We start from the raw sequence: 22,943 nt of genomic DNA, 5'->3' as shown, positions 1-22,943 counted from the left end.
AATACACTTTTTCCTTAACATTCTGTTTTCTCGTTTACATATTGCTGTCCATTAAGAGAACACAAGGAAACAAAACTGTTATTTTGCTAAAAATAACGGTAAGAGCGCCTCTAACCACAACCTGAATAAACTAAACTATACCAAATCAAGTGCCTGTCAGTTCCAAGGCCAATGGCATGGAAGTTAGAATCTTTCAAGCTTTATATACAAATCAACCAATATTTCTCCAAGTTTCCATCTGAGCGAGCTGCTTGAAGAAAAACAAACCCTGAATCCTTCTCACTTGTTCTAAACTCTGGTTTCTAGGTAATGGCGTGCCATGGATTTCTTGCGACACCGACCCCGAGATCACATGGAAGGACCAAATGTTTGGCTGCAGCTGGCTCCATATTCACATCCCTCAACACGTCTATCTTCACATTCCACAACCGCCTCTTGCGTTGCATTTCCAGGTTTTTCCGTCCTTCCACCACAGCTACCGCAACTCCTAGCCGTCTAGTAACCAAGAAACAAGGCTACAAAAAGCTCGAGAAACACGAGCATCATCAGAGAAAACGTAACGACAAGAAAAGAACCATCGTTCTTGATCTTGATGAAACATTGGTGCACTCATCGATGGAACCACCAGCCCGAGTTAACGTCGATTTCATGGTGAGGATAAATATGCAAGGAACGGTTATACCGATGTTTGTGGTGAAACGACCAGGAGTTACCGAGTTTCTTGAACGGATCGGTAAGAACTACCGAGTGGCGGTTTTTACAGCCGGGGTGCCGGAATATGCTTCACAGGTTTTGGATAAACTTGACAAGAACCGCGTGATCTCACAGAGGTTATATCGAGACTCGTGCACAGAAATGAACGGGAGATATGCTAAAGACTTATCTCTGGTGGCGAGGACAGACTTCGGGAGTGTTTTGTTGGATCCAGCTTGAAAGTAGCTTGAAGAAGAAGCTACCTAATCCTATCTAGTTATGGATATCTATTAGGATTAGGAAAATATGAATTTGTGTTAATCCTATTAAGATTAGGAGTTAGATAGTCATATATATATTGAGGCATATTGAGATGCATATGTGTGACTTTTGATATTGTGATTTGTGAGTTGTGAGTTTGATTAATAAGAGAAGGACTTCTTATTGAAAGCTTTGATTGTGTGCTTCTATATTTTGGTATCAGAGCCTTATATAAAACCATCCGATTAAATCATCCGACTGTGATACTACGACAGCAACCATGGCAGAAAGCAAAGAAGACGTACCCGGAGTGATCAACAAAGAGAACGGCCCTGCCTCCATTAAATTTCCTATGCTAACTTCTTCAAATTACACTGTATGGGCCATGAGAATGAAGATAGCTCTTAAGGTTAGTGAGGTCTGGGAAACAATAGATCCTGGAGCTAAAGATGAGAAGAAAAATAATATGGCAATCGCGTTTCTGTTCCAATCCATACCAGAAGCTCTAATTTTACAAGTTGGGGAGATTGATACAGCAAAAGGAGTATGGGATGCAATAAAATCAAGACATGTTGGGGCTGAAAGAGTAAGAGAAGCTAGACTACAAACTCTAATGGCTGAATTTGATAGAATTAAGATGAAAGATGATGACACTATCGATATGTTTGCTGGAAAATTATCTGAGATATCATCAAAATCAGCATCATTGGGAGAGATCCTAGAAGAACCAAAACTTGTAAAGAAATTTCTTAAAAGTTTGCCAAGGAATAAATATATCCAGATTGTTGCTTCCCTCGAGCAAGTCCTTGACCTGAACACTACAAGTTTCGAAGACATAGTAGGCAGGTTAAAGGCCTATGAAGAAAGAGTATGCGCGGAGGAAGAAGAAAAACTTGATGATCAAGAAAAATTAATGTATGCGGCTAACTCAGGATCAAACTATGAAGGTTACAACAACAATTATGGAAACAATCGTGGTAGAGGACGTGGTGGACGGTCATCATGGAGAGGACGAGGTCGCGGTCGTTCCAGTAACTTTGAGAGACAGAGAGAGGCGTACAAACAAGGACAGGGACAGAACAGAGACATCTCTCATATTACATGTTTCAAGTGCGATAAACTTGGTCATTACGCATCAGAATGTCCAGACAAGGAGTTGAAACTCCAAGAAGCCATTGAGAAGAAGGAAGATGATACACATGAGGCTGATGAATTGATGATGAATGAAGTAGTATATCTAAATGAAAGGAAAGTAAATCCAAAGAGTTTTGAGACTAACCTGGAGAACACGTGGTATCTCGACAATGGCGCAAGCAATCACATGAGTGGGAACCGACTATTCTTTCAAGACCTTGATGAAAGCATTACTGGCCAAGTAAGATTTGGAGATGACTCGCGGATCAATATAGTAGGAAGAGGCTCCATACGTTTTACATTCCGAGGTGGAGAGAAGAAAATCCTTCACAACGTATATTACATACCAAACTTAAAGAGTAATATCGTTAGTTTAGGACAAGCGACTGAGGCTGGCTGTGAAGTTTGTATGCGAGACAATACTCTCTCGTTGTTTGATCGATCAGGAGAGTTGATGTTGAAGACTACAAGATCAAGCAACCGTCTCTACAAAGTGACCTTACACGCTGAACAGGTCCGTTGTCTGCAAGTAATAACCAGTGTCTCGTCTACGTGGCACGCACGTCTCGGACATGTCAACATAGAGTCGATGAAGCTAATGATCAACAAGGAACTGGTCCTAGGTATTCCCAAGCTGAGCATCGACAAAGAGACCTGTACGACGTGCCTACGCGGGAAACAAGCTCGATCTTCATTCCCAAAATCAACGACATATCGAGCTTCAAAACCTCTAGAACTCGTCCATGGTGATCTATGCGGACCGATCACACCGTCTACACCGGCCAAGAAGCGTTATGTGTTTGTTCTTATCGACGACTACTCACGCTATATGTGGACAGTGCTGCTAAAGGAGAAAAGTGAATCATTTGAGAAATTCAAAAATTTCAGGAAGATTGTTACGCAAGAAACTCAGACAGAAATCAAAACTTTCAGAACGGATAGAGGGGGAGAGTTCACATCACATGAGTTTCAACATTACTGTGATAAACATGGCATCAACAGACATTTAACGGCACCCTATTCACCTCAACAGAATGGAGTGGTTGAAAGGCGAAACCGAACTCTCTTGGAGATGACAAGAAGTATCTTGAAACACATGAATCTACCAAACTATCTATGGGGAGAAGCTGTAAGACATGCTACCTACCTGATCAACAGGGTAGCAACGAGGTCTTTGGACGGAAAAACACCATACGAAGTGCTTAAATCACGGAAGCCAAACCTCAGCCATCTTAGAGTATTCGGATGCGTCTGCTATGCGAGGACTGATACGATAGGAAGAAAGAAACTTGATGACAGGTCGAGAGCACTAGTACACCTCGGAACTGAACCTGGAACCAAGGCTTACCGGCTTCTTGATACCACAAGCAAGCGTATAGTGGTCAGTCGTGACGTTTGTTTCTTGGAAGAGAAAGAATGGAACTGGGATAAGACGGTAAACGATGAAACAGAGGAGTTCTCTGTGATGATAAAGGGATCGAACGATGAGCCGAGTGAAGCTGGTGAAGCTACGAACGAGATCCCAGCTACCGGAGAAGCTTATTCTGATAAAAGTAATGAAGAAGAAGATGGTGAAGACGTGCAGCCACAGTTGCGAAGATCAACGAGATCAACTACAACACCAACCTATCTTAATGACTATATACTACTTGCGGAAACAGAGTGTGAGCAGTTACTAATGATGATCAATGAAGAGCCATGGGATTTTACAGAAGCTAAGGAATTGGAAGTCTGGATCGATGCGTGCAAAGATGAAATAGCTTCTATTGAAGCAAACCACACATGGGACCTGGTTGAAGTGCCGTCTGGAGTAAAACCTATAGGCCTTAAGTGGGTTTTCAAGATAAAACGTAACGCTGATGGAAGTGTCATCAAATACAAGGCACGGTTGGTGGCTAAAGGGTATGTTCAGAAGCATGGTATAGACTATGACGAAGTCTTTGCGCCAGTAGCACGAATTGAAACCATACGTTTGATCATTGCACTTGCAGCTGCAAGGAATTGGGAGGTTCATCATCTTGATGTGAAAACAGCCTTTCTTCATGGAGATTTAAAAGAAGAAGTGTTTGTTACACAACCCGAAGGATTTGTTATTGCAGGAAGGGAGAAGATGGTTTATAAGTTAAAGAAGGCACTTTATGGCCTAAAACAAGCACCAAGGGCATGGAATGCAAAACTCAATACTATCCTGCGCGGTTTGAATTTTCTTAAGTGTTCAAAGGAGCCCTCTCTATACAGGAAGGAAGAAAAGCGAGGATTATTGATTATTGTGGTCTATGTTGATGATTTATTAGTAACAGGGTCATCACTTGCGATGATATTAGAATTTAAAAAGGAGATGTCAAAGAACTTTGAGATGAGTGACCTTGGAAGATTGACATACTATTTGGGAATAGAGGTGAAGCAATGTGAAGGATACATAGTTTTGAGTCAAGAGAAGTATGCAATGAAAATACTTGAGGAAACCAGTATGAGTTCGTGTAACTTGACTCACATACCGATGGATATAAATGTGAGTTTGTCCAAGTCCTCTAAGGAGAAGAATGTCGATGAAAAGAAATACAGAAGGAACATTGGATGCTTGAGATATTTGTTGCATACACGTCCCGATCTTTCTTATTCAGTGGGAGTTCTCAGCAGGTACATGGCAGAGCCCAAGGAGTCTCATGCTGCAGCTCTGAAACAAGTTTTGAGGTACTTGCGTGGAACTTGTTCTCTAGGGCTTCGTTTTGAAGCCAGCAAGAACGTAAAGCTAATAGGCTATAGTGATGCCTCGCATAACCTCGACGCTGATGATGGAAAGAGCACCACTGGTCATGTGTTCTATCTTGGTGAGAGCCCTATAACCTGGTGCTCACAGAAACAAGAGATTGTCGCGTTATCATCGTGTGAAGCTGAGTTTATGGCTGCTACGGAAGCTGCAAAACAAGCAATTTGGCTTCAAGAATTGTTTAGTGAAGTTATGGGTGAAGACTGCAAACGGGTGACAATAAAAGTGGATAATAAATCTGCAATTGCGTTGACAAAAAATCCGGTGTTTCATGGGCGAAGCAAACATATACACAGGAGATTCCACTTCATAAGAGAATGCGTTGAAAATGATCAAGTAGAAGTTGAACATGTTCCAGGAACTGAGCAACGAGCTGACATACTTACCAAGTCGCTTGGTAGAACAAAGTTTGTCGAGATGAGGACTCTAGTTGGCGTTCATGACGTGTGCGAGAGTGAGTTCAAGCTTAGGCGGGAGAATGTTGGATCCAGCTTGAAAGTAGCTTGAAGAAGAAGCTACCTAATCCTATCTAGTTATGGATATCTATTAGGATTAGGAAAATATGAATTTGTGTTAATCCTATTAAGATTAGGAGTTAGATAGTCATATATATATTGAGGCATATTGAGATGCATATGTGTGACTTTTGATATTGTGATTTGTGAGTTGTGAGTTTGATTAATAAGAGAAGGACTTCTTATTGAAAGCTTTGATTGTGTGCTTCTATATGTTTTGCTAGTTGATGATAACCCTTTCTCTTACTCGTTGCAGCCGGATAATGGAGTTCACATTAAGCCTTTTGTGGATGACATGGAAGATCAAGAACTGATGAAACTTGCAGAGTTTTTTGATGGTTGTTATCAGTACGAAGATTTAAGGGATGCAGCATCAGGACTTCTATCCAACAGACTGATTTGATGCACATCTGGCTTTTATTTGCATGTTCTTATTTCAGTTTAGTTTTTGGATGATTTCTTTCTTTTTGTTGATTTTCTTTTCGTATTAGTATTTCTTTGCGTTGAAAAAAGGACTCTTCCTTTTTCAGCGTTTCTACAATTATAAAATGTGAGTGGAAAGTGTATTATAAACCAAGGAAGAAAAAAAAAAGGTTTTGGACTATCAGATTATTAATGACAAGAAATGATAAAAACACCTTACGTGTAAAGAGATTGATCTGATGCAGTATGATCTTAAGGGGCTATGTCCCCCCCCCCCCCACAGACTCAACCTTCAACGTCAGATATCGAGTTACAAGAACATGAAAATATAATACTATAAGAAAGTAGTTTTGCTAGTGCCTTAACTGGTTTTGAAACATCTACTTTGGTGGATAAATTCAAAGAAAATAAGAGCAATAACCCAAGAATTGACTGCAAGAGAAGGACTCGGATCAAGTTAAACGCTGAGAATATTAACTTAATGTGCTTGAGACATTTCACTGAGAAGTTTGATAAGCTTGATGACTTGGAAGATGAGTTATCAAATGAAGTAGTGTAGAGTAGCTGGGTTAGGCCAGTTTTCTTAAGGAGATTGCATAGATTGGTCTTTGAGATTGATTTTGGTGAGAGATTGTGAGAGAATCTATACCTAAACTCTATCTCAGTCACCCTTGAAGCTATGACCTGGCTACGCTTCAGGTAGTGTTCAATATGATTAATATAAAATTATAAATATTGGCTTTACAGTCTTTTGGACTCGACAGTAAAGAAGAATAGTTTCACTAAATGCCTAAACCATTATACTTCATAAAAAATATCAATAAGTCTATTCATATTGGATAAACCCGTTCTAAATATTTTTAATTGTTAGAGATTAAGTTAAAACTTGAAAAAACTTTCTTTAGAAACAAATTTGTAACAGGTTTTATAGTTTATCTAGTTCACCAGGCCACACCAAAGGCATAGTAGCAACAATAGCAGCAGCAATATACTTGAACTGTAATTCCATATTATCTCTAAACCTATAATCTTATAACGTATCTCTTGCTGGTTAATGTTGTATGTACATTATTGTCCATGAGTACATGAAACAGCACAGCTACTGTATGTTGTAAATGTCCAAACCGAAACTTTCTAATATTAGGAATCTGCTCTACTTCACCTCTAACTTCCCATAAACAAACTAAACTAAACCAAAGGTATTATCACTTCAATTCTAGATTATGGTATAAAAGTTAGCGGAAGATAAATTCAGAAACATCTTACCCACTACCAAGCTTTCCATCTGAAGGGCTGCAAGCTTGTTTTCCTCGTTGTGTAATCAAGCAGCCGGGAGAAATCAATGGCAACTGAAAGGATCATCGAAAACAAACCAGAAAGCCACAAACACCAAAAGAAAAATGACCCATTCATGTCCATCTTGACGTTCCATTGTCGCCTTCTACGTTGTGTATCCAGGTGCTTTACGGCCACCACCACCACCAGCTATCCAGCCACAAGACATGATGGCTATACAAAATTAACAAAACATACCAACACGAAAAGGACAATCATCCTCGATCTTGATGAAACCTTGGTTCATTCCACGACACAAATGCCTGGAGTTAAATACGATTTCATGGTAATGGTAAAAATGGAAAGTGAGATTATGCCAATCTTTGTGGTAAAACGTCCCGGGGTGACTGAGTTCTTGGAAAGACTAGGGGAAACCTACAATGTAGCAGTTTTCACAGCTGGTCTGGAAGACTATGCTTCACAGGTTTTGGACAAGCTAGACAAGAAGGGTGTGATCTCACAGCGGCTATATCGAGACTCGTGCACGGAACTGAATGGAAGATATGTTAAAGACTTGTCTCTGGTAGTGGGGAAAGACCTTGGAAGTGCTTTGATTGTTGATGACAATCCGTCTGCTTACTCATTACATCCAGAGAATGGAGTACCTATAAAGGCTTTTGTAGATGACCTCAAAGATCAAGAACTTTTGAAGCTGCTGGAGTTCCTTGAAATTTGTTACGTGTATGAGGATATGAGGGATGCAGTACAGGATCTGCTGCCAAACCGGCTGATGTAATGTGCATATATCTTTATTTCCTGATATGTTTTATTTGTTTAGGAGATGGGGAGGGAGAGATAGTATTAGGAATTTTCATTTTCTTGTTCTTTTTGCATTGAAAAAGGATGTTTACTTCTTCAATGTTGCACCTACATATGTGGGGAGCTTTTACTGAAAGCAAAATACCAAAAAAAGAAGACAAAAACACTCTTGTACAAGTAGACATTTGTGGAATAAGAAAAGGGTTTTAGTTTTAGTATATAATTTCTCAAATGCCTTATGATATGCACAAAGAAACTTCACAAAAAGAGATGTTATTGTTTCTGTTTTTGTGTTTAAGCATTTCTTCAGCCTTTACAAGTTTTTTTTTAGCTCTGCTCCAAAATCCAAAAACTAGCAGTGACGCGAAAAAACAATTCCAAAACGCAATGTAAATGCCATTAGAACAACGAAGCCATATCCTTTGCTAAGACAAACACAGTACAGCCTTACAGGGAAAGAAAAGACAAAATACCAAGTTACCAATTAGTTAACCGTTTGAATACTTTCGCCGAAGGCTTTAACTGTTTTTTTTTTTTGTGGTTTTGTTTTCGTTTACATTTTTAACACTATGTTATAAAAGAAAACACCAACATTGCTTTAGTTTTGGAAACAATCAATCCCTGAGTTTTCTATTAATAGAAAGATGAGAGAAAGTAAAGTACTAGGTCCTTCCACAATCGACAAAGCATACACACTTTTGACCATATCGGTAACAATGTTCCAAGGTTAATAAGCCTACAGTGTGATCGCATATTCATCAGAGCCTATACGAAAGAAACATCTTTCCAATAGATAGATATAAGGATCAAGATGACAAGATCCAGTATAGTCCAAAATTTGTGATACCCAATTCAGTTAAAACAACAACGTAAACGTCATATCTCTCTATTATCTTCCACCAAAGCTCCACAAGAACTACAACCTACTTAGATCAAATCTGTTAAATCTTATAGCTAACAGCGGAAGACTTGACTTGGAAGTCGCAAGGCTTCGGCTTTACTGAAGCACAAGTCGTCGAGAGCTTCACTACGACACCACCTGCATCTAGGGAAACCCGAACACTGAGACCTGGTCCGCATCTCGCAGCAGAGCTTTCTAATAGTCTTGTTCAGCTTCGGATTTGTCCGGATCTCCAACGGCTCGCGGTTCAGAACACGAACTTCAGGTTCAGAAGACGACGAAAGCGATGGACATAGTAAAACGAGGCTGAAGATAATGACTAAAGACGAGAAGCTTGAGCTAAATGCCGACATTGTCACCAAAAAAAAAAGAGCTTTGTTTTTTGTTCGATATTTTTGGAAAGTTTCTTCTTTTTCTTTGTTTACTCTTTTTTTTTCCTTTTTTTTTGTTTGGCCTACCAAACTACATCGTATAGCCACGCGTGTGGGCGCAAGTTAGCGGTATCCTTTAATAAATGAAGTCACTTTGTGAGTCTACAAAATCAATGCGAAACTTATCGAAATCATTTAGATGCATTGGGCTTTTTAACGTTTGGTTTCCGAAAGAATATTTCCACCAAATTGATCTATGTGAAGATAATGTGATACAATGAGCCTTGCTTCTCATAGAGTCATAGGTTTGTTATCTGTGTTTGATTCTGCATTCTAAGTGCATAGTTCGTGAAACATGATCCTCGCCACTTTTGTAGCAAGCACATGATGATGCTACAGTAGAAAAAACACTGGAATCATGTTGTGAATATTATATAAGTAAGAAAGTGCTTAAGAGCATGTTTATTGCTAACAACCTTTAGTGTTGCTTAAGTGGTTGTTAATGAATTTTTAAATATTAAAATTTAGCTAAGAGATAATTTTAAGAAACACTTAATTGTAGGGGTTTATTGGTAGTTGCTTAACTTAAGGTGCTTAACAATAAAAAAATATTAAATTTATTTTTAAACATAAATTTTTTTAATACTTAAAATTTATTAATTAAATAAACATAGTTAAACATAACATTTGAAACATAAATTTTAAAATACAATAATAAAAGCATGGAAACAAAGATTACTAAAACAAACGAGACATCGAAACTCAGTTTGTATCTTAATCACTTCCAAATTTACGCCATATATGCTCAACCAAATCATGTTTCAGTTGTTGATGTGCTTGTCTATCACGAATTCTTGTTCGAACACCCATCTGATTGGCGATATTTGTAGGGATATCTGTTGAATATGTGAGATCGACGTGTGAACTTCCGCTTCCTTCTCCTTGTTGAAAATCAGAAACATCGTATAGACTGTAGCTATCTCGTTCATTTTCTACTACCATATTATGGAGTATGATACATGCTCTCATAATCTTTCCAATCTTGTCTTTATCCCAAGAAAGTGCCGGATTTTTTACAATGGCAAATCGAGCTTGTAAGACTCCGAAAGCACGTTCGACATCTTTTCGGGCAGCTTCTTGATGTTGAGCAAATAAAACTGCTTTAGGCCCTTGTGGAAGTGGAATGGATTGGATAAAAGTTGCCCATTTCGGATAAATACCATCGGTGAGATAGTAAGCCAAATGATACTCTCTTTCGTTGACCGAAAAATTCACTTGCGGAGCTTGACCATTTATTATATCATCAAAAACAGGTGAGCGATCAAGAACATTGATATCATTTAAGGTACCTGGCGGTCCAAAAAACGCATGCCATATCCAAAGATCATATGAAACCACCGCCTCTAAAACGATAGTCGGTTTTCCAGAACCACGAGAATATTGCCCTTTCCAAGCGGTGGGACAATTCTTCCACTCCCAATGCATACAATCGATGCTTCCTATCATCCCGGGAAATCCACGAAGCTCTCCAATATGAAGTAGACGTTGAAGATCATCTTCTGTTGGTTTTCTTAGGTACTGATCGCCGAACAAATCTATTATTGCTTCCACAAAATTTTCCACACATTGTCGAGTAGTCGTTGCACCCAGTCGGAGATATTCGTCGACTGCATCAAGCGCAGAACCATATGCCAACACACGAATAGCTGCTGTACACTTCTGAAGTGTAGAGAGACCAAGCCTTCCAAGACCGTCCTTCTTCTGACGAAAGAATGGAACTTCATTTGAGAGACGATCAACAATATGCATAAAAAATGGTTTGTTCATTCGAAATCGTCGTCGGAATAGATTTTTTGGATACGTTGGCGCGTCACTAAAATAATCATTCCATAATCGGAGATGACCTTCTTCACGGTTTCTTTCGATAAAAACTCTTTTCTTTCTTGTCTTCTTTTCGCCTTCTTGACCACCCAAATTCTGAAATGCTTCATCGAATGCGTCATCGAAAGTTTGATCAAAAAATTGATCGAAAGTTTCATCCATTGACTCCTCGAAATTGTTATGAGAAGAAGATGCCATGGGATGAAAATGAATTTTTATAAGTTGACAGAATGTGTCAATGAATTATACAAAAACAAGATCAGCTAAGCATTTGTTAAGCAACAACATGAACATCAATATCATAGAACAAGATCAATTAAGAACAACAACAACAAGAACGATCACATTAATCCGGTTACAGAACAACAGCAAATAAGAACAACAACAACTAAGCAAAACATAACAAGAACATCATCCGCTTACAAAAAGAAATAGAACAACAACAACTAAGCAAAACATAGCAAGAGAACAAGCCAACTAGAGTCAGAAGAATTTGTTGATGAGATTTTTCTTGAGGACTTCCTCGTACTCAGCCAAAGGTTCATTTTTCCCAATAAGACTCTCAAGCATTCTCATCTTAGACAAGCGTTCTTTAGCTTCCAAATCTTTCTGTTTGATTGTCCACATATTCTCAAACTTAAGCAGAGTCTTATCATCAACAGCCGTCTGCTTCCCACTCGCCTTGGAGGCTTTAACACCTGGTGGACGCTTCTTAGAATCGGCTTGAGATGTTGATGTATCTGCACCATCAGCGTCACATCTTCTTTTTTTAGAGGTTCCTTCGTTCTTAGCAGATGAAAGCTCACACCACTTCTGATCGTTCCTCAACTCCTTCCAAGCATGTTCAAGGAGGAATTTCTTCTTGTGGTTGTTGTAGAAGATGTGGTGGGCTTGTTTGAGAACATCATTGTCGTTTTGACCACTTGTTTTCTCTCTGGTCGCAGCTTCAAATGCTCCACAAAATTTACAAACCAGATCATTGATCTTCTGCCAACGATTCTTACAGTGACGTGCCTCCCTCTTCTCACTGCCCGCATTCTGAGGACTAGCATTGTAGTACGCAGCAATTCTTGTCCAGAATGTATTAGACCTTTGCTCATTCCCTACTACTGCATCTTTGCTGGTGTTTAACCATGAGCTGATTAGCAGCACATCGTCTCCTGGCGACCACGCTCTTCTTTCTTTACGAGGGCCTTGAGTTTCTGCACCAAAGTTTGAATCCTCGGTTGCTTGATTGCCATAGAAGGGAACTTGCGGTGAAGTCTCAGTGCCAAAGGCAGGATTTTGTTGACTGCTAAGCAGATCAACAAAGTTGTTTGTTGCAGTAAACGGATTAAAATCCATGGATGAGTTTAAAGACTAGAGAAATAAGAGATAAGAGATAAGAGAAATAACAGGGGAAGGAAAGAGTTTTAAAGAAGGAAGAGAGAGTAGAGAAGTAAAGGATAGCATTCAACACTCAAAACAACTAACCACAACCAGATTCGAGTTGACATGTTTCTACCGTGAATTAATTACCATTTCACAACAACAATCTATGACAAAGCAGTCATTTATTATCGACAAATCAATTCATTATCAAAGCCTAAGCCAGTCATTTAACTCTCTGTCTCAACCATAACCAATCCTAATTTATTACACGGGTTCAATGCTCCACCCTAAGCCAGTCATTTAACATTTACCTACCTAATTCAACCCTAAAGCTTTCATTGGCTCTAAAAGAAGATAAACATTTACCTGTTTATTACACGGGTTCAATGCTCCACCATATGCACTCCTCTGCTTTGAAGATCCTTCCTCGTTTGCCTCTTGATCCACGCAGCTCAACAGATACACAAACAGAAGCAAATAACAAATGAGAAACGACAATCAAGGCCAACGAGACCACAGTCCTAAAAACGTTCACTTTATATCATAAACGACCAACGAATGGAACACAAAGTTCTTTAAAAAACGTTCAATCCATTTCGAAAACAAACACAAGAGACAAAGACATATATTTATCAATCTGAAGATATATGTTTTACCTGTTTTGCGGTTGTCTTCTTTAACCAACCTTCATGTCTGTTGATATCTTAAGAAACACAAACAGAGACAAACAAAAATTAATCACTAGTAACCGAGACAACAAACAAATCAAATAACAATGAAGGATTCAGACATAAAAAGAATGATACAAACGTTTACCTATCGATTTGATTTCCTCGCAGTCAGCCGAGGAGATCCACCAAGTGAGAGAACAGAGGTGGAGTCTTCATCGTCGGGGGAAGATCACGAGACAGAGGCTGGCTCTTCATCGACGGGGGAAGAACACGACAGAAACGGGGAGTCATCGAGGAGAGAAAGAGAGAAGCGGAGTCCTCGAGATTTCACCACAACGAGGCGGAGTCATCGACGGAGAGAATCGTGAAACGTGGAGCCGCCGAGAGAGAGAAAGAGAGAAGTGGAGCCGTCGACTTTAACGGAAAACGACGCGGATACCTCGAAGATTCAATCGACAAACACGGAGTCGTCGAGGGAGAGAAAGAGACCTGCGGAGTCATCGAGGGAAAGTGGAAACAGAGTCGTCGAGGGAGAAAGAGAAAGACGCGTACAATGACACGTGTCCCATAACATACGGCGCTTGTGGAGCTTAATTAAGCATCGCCTCCTTGCTTAATACATTATTTTCTTTTTTTTTTAATCCGAAAAACATTAAACACCCCCTCTAAGCACTTGCGATAAACGTGCTCTTATATGGATTTAAGCTCTTGAAGATTCTTTCAAAGTTATTAGATATTAAAAAAACTCGAATAATCTAGACAAATCATACAAGTAATACTAATAGAAAGACATAACTAGTCCGAAAAATTAACAAAAAGACAGACATGTGAAATCAGACAAAGGTGTTAGTTTCCTACGTGGATTTTAATTACTTTGCACCGAGGATTATTACATTTCCATGCAAAATTTTGGGAAACTAGTAATGATATTAGATTCGAATAAATGATTTTTCACTGTAACTTTTTTGGGTACGTAATACATTGTAAATTCTTGTCATATATGTACTTAATACATATACATACACTGAGTTTTTTGACAAAAAAAAACACATACATATCTGCTTGTATCTACTACATGATTTTGTAAATCGTCCTTTAGATGAAAAGCTTATCCATTAGTTTGTTTTAGCTGCTATCTCTTGTAACCTAGAGCCGGTGTTATTTCGGAGGATCGGAATCGCTGTTTGTTCAGATCCTCTTTTTTGTTTTGTGAAATGAAATAATGTTTAAAAAATAAAAAAAATTCTGCAATATAGTTCTCATAAGTGCACTGACTCCGACAATCTATTGAAATCTTGGCTTTAAGACACCATAAGAAACTATCTATTCTTTATATGTTCTATTGGCTAATTCGATCGATTTCAGTAAGAATTCATTTAGTGCTAAAGGTTATATTAGGTATCAAATTGTCTAATCTGAATTTGAAATGTCTTTTGAATAATGCGAAGAATAACCATATTGTCTATTATTATACTACTATGTTAATTGTATATGCCAAAATGTATATACCAAAATTCAAATCCAGACTATTCAAATAATAGCAGTTTTATTTCAGCAGGAATCAAACAAAAGACATATAATTAACTTTTATCATTAGGCTGCGACTAGTTAGTTAAAAAGTTTATTTGGTTCACGAAATAAGAAAGTTATTAAAAGATTCAAGAACTTAGATCCGAGAGCTAGGCGGAGAAGCACGAGAGCTAAGAGAAGATGGTGGGATTCACTCTGAGCTTTGAATATGCTTCTACTAGTGCTATGGTAACTAATATCAAAAGTTAAAATTTTATAAATATTTAAATGTTTAATAATTGTTGGTGTAAAATATATTAATTTTGGTTAAGAGAATGATGACCGTTTTGTTAAGCAAAAAAAATAATAATTTTTTATTTGTTTGATGTATCTTAACAAAAATTAATCAACTAAACTTAAGTTTATGAGAATGTTATACTTTTACATATATTTAAATATTTAAAATACTTAAATATAGTAATTGATATATATATATAGGTGATTAATTTTTGTTAAGCTATATGCTGCTATTTTGTTAAGTTAATAAATACATCTACAATTTTATTAGTTTTTTTATATTTAATCAAAATAAATTAAATAAACTTAGTTTTATTAGAATGTTTTATTTTAAAATATATCAAACGAAAAAAATAAAAGGGAACATTGTCAAATATGACTCAAACTTGATTTTGAATACGAAATTGTACCCCAAATTCAATCAAATGCAAAAGTAACCTAAAAGACTAATGAAATTACAACAACCTCTTTACGACCAAACAAAAAACTTGTATTGAATTTTACCATTATAACCCTCCACGTGAGAAGACTGACAAAGAAGTCTTCTGATAAAAATCTTTAAAATAATTTAAAAATCTTATAAAAAATATTTTTGATGGAAAAAAAAATTGAAATCATGTAATAATAAACATTTCTAAATGATGTAAATTTAGTTTTACTAAAATTGAATTATTTTCAACATAGATGAGTGAATGTAGAATAACTCATGATAGTCCTTGGTCAAGGTTTGGTAACATGTGTTATAGTATTGCTGGTATTTTTAGGATTAGATTTTGAAATCTTATTTTTTTAAAGTTTAACATATATGTGTTTAGTGACTATCTAATAACTTGATTTAAATACTTTCAAAGTATCTTAAAAGTTTAAAGACGTGTTTTTTTCTTAGTTATTTGATTATAGGGTCTGTAAGACTCAGAAAAGACTTCCCAAGAAATTTTCTAACATAAAGTCTTCTGACATATCCCGCCTAAATTTTAGTAGAATTTAGGGTTACCACTTAAATTTTAGAAGTTCTGCCTAAATTGAAGTCTTCCAGAAGTTTTATAGGGGAAGTCTTCTCATGTATTAGATCTTAAAAGTAGTTAATAAATTTGGGCCGTAGTAATCTTTAGTTTAATAAAAGTAAGGCCATTAGGTTTCTGTTAGGGTTTTTTTTTCCAGGAAAAACACAAATTGTTGTCGTAACAAAAAAGATGATTTGTTTCTATCAAAACAGAGTAAATATTCAAAGTGATTTGCTATTCATTTAAAATGCATGTTAAGCTTCTTGTTTCATTCATTAACAAAAGTTGAATTCAAATTATCAAAAAAAAAACTAAATTAGTATTTTTCTATTTTCAAAATTTTGTTGCCAAACTTGATAAACGTTCAACCTATTAAAATTTTAAATAATCAGCTAAGTTACCTGTAATTTTTTAAGTATAAGCAGTAAGAGTGATGAATAATTTGATTATTTTTTTCAAAATCTAAAATATTCAGAACCCAATCCAAAATAACTGAACCCACTAAAAATACCCGAACCAATATCTAAAAATACCTAAACGGATTCTAAACGCCTATACCGAAGTACCCCAAAATCCAAAATACTCAATCAGAACTCCAACAGGTATCCAAACGCCCATGCCTAAAAACATTATGGTCCTCCATATACTATTTTAATTAAAATAATTGAAATTATTTAAAATTTTAATTTAATTTTTTATAACTTTCAAGTTTAACTTTTTAACTTAAATTTATGAATAAATATGCAATTTTATTTTGTGATGTATATCGTTTATGTTTGTTGAAAATAATTTTAAATATAACTGCCAAACTGTATTTATATTTCTAGGTCTTAGCCCGTATGACTGAAACCGTTATAATATTCTTTTTAAATATATATATATATATATATATATTTGATACTATTAAATTAATTTATATTTTTAATATTATAAAACTGAATATGATGATATATTTCCACCTTTGATTTGATATGCTCTATTTTATAATAAATTTATTATAAATTTGATTTGATATGTTTGTTTAGCATATTTGTATTTGATTAATATTTTGTTTCTTATTTAATAGAATAATTATAAAATATGCATGCAGATTTGTATGTAGTGGTGATAACTTTCAAAAATTTAATCCAAGAGATCCTACTTGTCTAGCTATGGCGGTGACGTGATTCGATTATAAAATGCAAATCTGCATGCATGTTTTATGTGTTTTAAAATATTTGTAACATAATGACATGTTTGATCATATTAATTTTGTATGTTTTTAAATAACATGAATTTTGGAGATGAAATTTTCGAAAATGAGATATTTTTATTCATAGAAAACTAATTTAAAAATGTTATTAATAATTTTTACTTCTATAAATTAAAGCTTATAACTTTAAGAAACTATTAAATTTATAATATATTAGTCTTATTTTTCATTAAAAATATATGTTCATATATCATTATTATTCATTACCTAATAAATACTAATATCATTATATATCTTATATTAACTAATAACTTTTTTAATTTAATGAGATTAAATTGCTTATAATGTGCTGTTATCGGATGCTATTAATACCCACTTTTCAGAAGAAAAAAAAGTCAAAAAATTGGTTATAATGTATTTTTATAATTTGCGGTTTGATCAAATGATTATCTTATGAGTAATGGGGGCAGTGAAATGTTATCTAGTAATTTTGTTTTCTTCTTAACCCATTTGTATTTTTTTTTACGTCAAACGGCTGATATATTACTCAAACTTGAAGTGGTCTAGGGAATCAGATCGGAATAGAAAAACCAATCATTTTAGATTATTACAAAATTTATGGATTCAATTAATTATGGGCCATAAAATCTTTCGAAATATTTCAAAATGCCTAAAAGGTCTAATAATAAAAACTTCTGAAAGTTAGTGTCTCGGATTTTTTTAATATAAATCACATTTGATAAGGTTAATGCATTTTCATAATCATATCTCATAAATTTAAGATTTGTTAACATATATTTGAACATAGAAAATCCCAAAAACAATTGATAGTTAAGATTTTACAAACGAATATTTTTGTTTGCAAAATATTTTTTTTGTTTCCTTTTACTATTCACATTTTCTATATAATTATAATTTGAAGGAAATAAATTTACATAATCAAATGTGTTGCGATTTATTGGGATTGTTGTTAAAACTGGTGGAGAAAAATTCTATCACATATTTAATTTCTAAATTATTTCTTTTGTGGATATATTAAGAATATATTCTAAAATAATAACTTATGAACAAATGTGTTAACATAAATATTATAAAAAAATTACACATATATATATGATGCATATTTTGATGGGGTTGGTATATATTTAATGTTTCAAGAACATTAAATATGGTTTAAGAGGCATTTTACTTACCCAGTTTTAGTGGTTATGGACAATATAAAAAGAGAAATACTTTGGTTCACCCCCTATGGTGAACCTCTAGGTTCACCAACCAATAGTGATTGAGTATTTGAAATTTGATATCTTTTAAAAAAGGAAATAAAATTGAATATCCAAATTAGATTATATCTTTAAAATAAAATAATAAAAATACATAAAAATAGTTACAAAAAATAAATAAATAAATATTGTTAAATCTTCAGCAAAATATTAAACCCTATACCCTAAATCCTAAACCCTAAACATTAAACCTTAAACTTTGGATAAACTCTAAACGTTGGAAAATCTTAAACCCTAAATCATACACTAAAAACTAAATTTTAATAACACTAAACCCTAAATCCTAATCACTAAACCCTAAACCCTTGGGTAAACTATGAACCCTTGGGTAAACTCTGAACCCTTGAATAAATCATAAACTCTAGGGTTTAATTTTAAATATTTTTGATTTAGAGTTTATGATTTATCCAAGGGTTCAGGCTTTATCCAAGGGTTTAGGGTTTAGTGATTAGGGTTTAGGGTTTAGTGTTATTAAGATTTAGTTTTGATGTATGATTTAGGGTTTAAAATTTTCCAATGGTTTACGGTTTATCCAAGATTTAAGGTTTATAATTTAGGGTTTGGAGTTTAGAATTTAGGGTATAGGATTTAGTATTTTGCTAACATTTTAACAATATTTATTTATTTATTTTTTGTAACTATATTTATGTATTTTTATTATTTTATTTTAAAAATTTATATCATATTTGGAAATTCAATTTTATTTCCTTTTTTAAAAGATATCAAATATCAAATACTCAACCACTATTGGTTGGTAGGTTCACCTAGGGGGTGAACCCAAGAATTTCTCATATAAAAAAACTGAATGGTTTTGATTTTTTTGTAGAAAACTGAATGGTTTTTATTTTATTGTTATGATTCTCGATTTTCAAAGTGATATCTCACTCTGTGGTTCGTATTAACTGTATTCAAAATATGTTCTATGCTATGCAAACTAACTTTAATAAATTGTTATGATACAGATACGCAAAACTAAAGTATAGCTAACCTGTCCGTAATGTACTAACATATACCGTCATATATTATGCAAAAATTTAATCAATGAAATAAATATAACCTGCATCAATTCAACCATCACCATAAGTTCAACATGGTCTTCAACAATGGAATGTCTAATCATTCAACCATCACCATGGAATGTCTAATCATTCAACCATTCAACATATAACGTTCACGTTGTAAACTGATATATATATCGATTTCAATTAGACCAGAATTAGTTAATGATTTATACGGTTCAAATCAAATAAAACAAAAACGTACAAACCAGAAGCAAAGTAATAAACCTCAGTTAAGCGGATTCGTCAGCCGTCTCCTAACACCCATAGCCGCAATCTTTCAAGCTACCTCCCTCCAGCCAGCGTTGTGATTCATTCTCAGCTCGTTCTCAATCGGTCACTCCGGCGGCGATAGCTTACGAAAGCGTTGGGTTGTGGAATCCACCGATCGGAAACCACAACCACGACGGAGCAAGAAACTACCCAACTTCGCAAAACTCTGATTTAGCCTTCTCCTCGACTTCTCGCCGTCCTCAACAGAATCCTCACATGAGAATAAGAAAAATAAGATCAAACCCGCCTCTGCAACATGTCTAACTTCACCTCAACCAATTCACCTCACCTCACCTCACCTCACCATGGTCGTAAAAGAAGAGCAAAGGGAGAGCGAGCGAGCCAAAACACCACACCAAACTCGATCTATGATGGTTAAGATATGCTTTAGTGATTTGATTGAAAAGGATAGAGAAATAAGGTAATATTGTTGGAGAGGAGAACCTTTTTATCGATGAAAGAGAGAGATAATAGGGCAAATATATATTTTGTTGGAATAAAAGGAAAAACAGAATTTAATAAAAATCATAGCTTTAAAATATTTCAGTGGCATGGCTCTGTAAATACTGTTGAAACAGGAGGGCACCTCAAAAAAGAGCCTTCTGTTTTAATAGTATTGATGTGGTGAATCTTTTTATTGCTTAATATTTGAACATCAAATTGCAACTACTTTTATGTATTTCAACAATAACAATTATTTGAGCCTTTTTTCAGGAAAAAAACCAATAACAATTATTTGTATTATGCTGGCCACAAATATAAAAATATTATTACTCTTTTACAATTAATTTTTGTCTAACGTTCTTTTCTCAAACATATACACTACACAAAATAAACGTTTATACAATACACTAAAAACTCAATAGTTTAACCGAAAAACAAACAGATAACTATCAAGAAAAATTCATACAACTCCAAAAGAACAATTCCACCACATAATATGGTCTACATTATTACAACTCAGTTCCAAATGCACCAATAACAAACACGTCACATACTTTCTACAAAACCAAAAAACAAATAACCAGTGCCGTCCCAAACAATTTGGTGGCCTGAAGCATTTTTTTCAAATGTAACCCTAATAAATTTTTATTTGTTAAAAACACATCTTCTAGTTCCCATTCAGTCTCTTTTGTGACATATAGTAAATCGTAAATATTTTTATCAACTTCAACTTTAAAAAACAAATTCTGCAGAAGCAACCTAAACTGGAATTGCTAACATATATTTTTTTGAAAAAGAATTGCTAACATATTTGATAAACAATCCATGAGTTATAATAAAATCTCCCATTACTTTCATAGAGTTCAATATTTCAGCAACTCTTTTAACTTCTGCTTGTAGTGCCATTTTTAGAAGTTCGATTTCCGAACATAAATAATTTCATAAATACCACCCGCCAACAACCATTGTTATTCTAAAATTCAATTCAAAAGCACTTTATAACTAATTATTAATCAACTTGTTAACAAGATTTAAGATTTTTCCATACTAAGTAAAGAAATAAAAAAGAAGATTGAATTTTTTAAAAAAATATGAAGGAAGAAATAAAGAAGAAGATTTGTTAACAAGTATTCGTGGTTTTGTATCAAGCTAAATAAAATAAAAAGTACTGTACATAAAATAGAAGATGTGGCCTAATTTTTTTTAAAAAAAATTGTGGCCTAAAGCTAATGCTTTAGCTGCCTTATAAGAGGCACGGGCCTGCAAATAACATATGTGAATAGCACAAACGGCAAACAATCCACGCCTAGCAAACGCATGCATTTACATGTTTTTTCCTTTTGGAACATCAACTTTACTTTATGTTTTTTTTTGTCGTCTACCCATCTAAACTAAATCAAGTGGAGAACAGACGAGCTGATTCTCTGAAGAGCATCTCCATCTGTCCGGGTCTGATCTATATGGAAAAAGCATAAAAAGCATAGCTTTACTTTATGTTTAAGTTCAACTATATTTAATTTGGTATAAATCAGCTATTTATTCTATTTTTATTGAATCGATCAATGAATACCACTTACACTCCTGTCACTAACTACTATCAAATGGATCAAAAAACAATTGTGAATTCATTAGAGAATAAAACATATGAACCCGTCGCGTATCACCAGAATACCACTATTATATTAAAAAAGAAGCATTTTTAAGGATTAACTTTAAAAATGTAAATTAATAACAAAATTGCCAATATACTTAGATGTCATCAATCATATGCTCTCTCGTAACACATAACTAACAAACCAACTATTTCTAGATTATTTACAATAAATGTCATTTGTCATACCAATTATTAACAACTAACTTATACATGGTATTAATATAAGGGGATGTAATCATAGGAATCATTTCTTTTTATTATATTAGAAATAATAACTGTAATTTATTAGAAATTTTCATTTGACCGTAGTTAAGGTATTATTTCCATATAGGACTAACATAATTAATAAATATGGAGATTTGATTTATAGAATATTCTTGGTCTAGTTGTGATACCTAAACCCTTATTAGTCAATGCACTATTTATTAGCTTCTTAAAACATTTGTAATAATGCACAACTAGGTTAAGACGGTACCCTTTTTTTTTGACTAAATTTGATGCATTAAAATAAAAGTAACCAAGGTTTACAATTGTTCGATAATAACATCTTACAATTGAGAAAACATATATCTGAAACAGATATATGAGAAATTATAGAAGAAGTTACAAAGTAACTTAGCAGTTGGTTAAGATGGGAGTTTTCCAATGCATGCACGGAGCATGATGACATAAACCTGAGATTTAGAGGCGTTTAAAATGGAGGTCTATGATCTCTTTGACCGCCACGACCGCCACGGCCTCTATTTTTTCTTCCTCCTACTAAAGTCCACTGCATTTCTTGAACTTTTTGTGTTGGTTTAATTGGTCGACCTCCTCGAGTCCTTTGAGAAGGATCTCCCATTTCAAACCCTGAAAACTCTGAATGTAATGCAGCAAAATGGCTACCAAAGACACCTCCTTCAACATTCTCAGTCACTAAATCTGAAGAAGTAGAAGAGAAAGTTACCAAAGCAGGAGATGAGCCATGAGATGGGGTATGGATTTAAGACGGTACCTTACACAGAATGAACATTAGATTTATAAATATTTTATGTATTATATGTTTTTACATATTATAAAATAATAAATATATATTAAATGATTAAAATCAGTAATTATTACATATATAATTAAATTGGTGCGAATTAAGGTGATACCTAAACCCTTA

The 22,943-nt window shown here is 34.7% G+C and overlaps 3 protein-coding genes across 3 annotated transcripts; 2 read left to right on the top strand and 1 right to left on the bottom strand.

Moving 5' to 3' along the window:
- Positions 1–309: 309 nt before the first annotated feature.
- LOC106406346 (probable C-terminal domain small phosphatase) lies at positions 310–933 on the top strand. The gene has a single exon (XM_013846981.3). It carries the CDS (start codon positions 310–312, stop codon positions 931–933), a length of 624 nt encoding a protein of 207 aa, XP_013702435.2.
- Positions 934–6,706: 5,773 nt separating this feature from the next.
- On the top strand, positions 6,707–9,305 carry LOC106405585 (probable C-terminal domain small phosphatase). Its single transcript, XM_048736621.1, has one exon. It carries the CDS (start codon positions 7,139–7,141, stop codon positions 7,865–7,867), a length of 729 nt encoding a protein of 242 aa, XP_048592578.1. The 5' UTR covers positions 6,707–7,138; the 3' UTR covers positions 7,868–9,305.
- Positions 9,306–11,526: 2,221 nt separating this feature from the next.
- On the bottom strand, positions 11,527–13,376 carry LOC106404064 (glutathione S-transferase T3-like). Its single transcript, XM_013844821.2, has 3 exons — positions 13,285–13,376; positions 12,781–12,865; positions 11,527–12,402 (listed from the first exon to the last, which is right to left on the bottom strand). The coding sequence occupies exons 1-3, from the start codon at positions 13,374–13,376 to the stop codon at positions 11,527–11,529; spliced, it is 1,053 nt and encodes a 350-aa protein (XP_013700275.2).
- Between the last annotated feature and the right edge of the window lie 9,567 nt (positions 13,377–22,943).

The sequence above is a fragment of the Brassica napus genome, chromosome A7 (assembly GCF_020379485.1).
Source record: "Brassica napus cultivar Da-Ae chromosome A7, Da-Ae, whole genome shotgun sequence".
Taxonomy (NCBI): Eukaryota; Viridiplantae; Streptophyta; class Magnoliopsida; order Brassicales; family Brassicaceae; genus Brassica; species Brassica napus.
The sequence above is the reverse complement of the archived record's forward strand: the minus strand, read 5'-3'. Positions and strand labels throughout refer to the sequence as shown.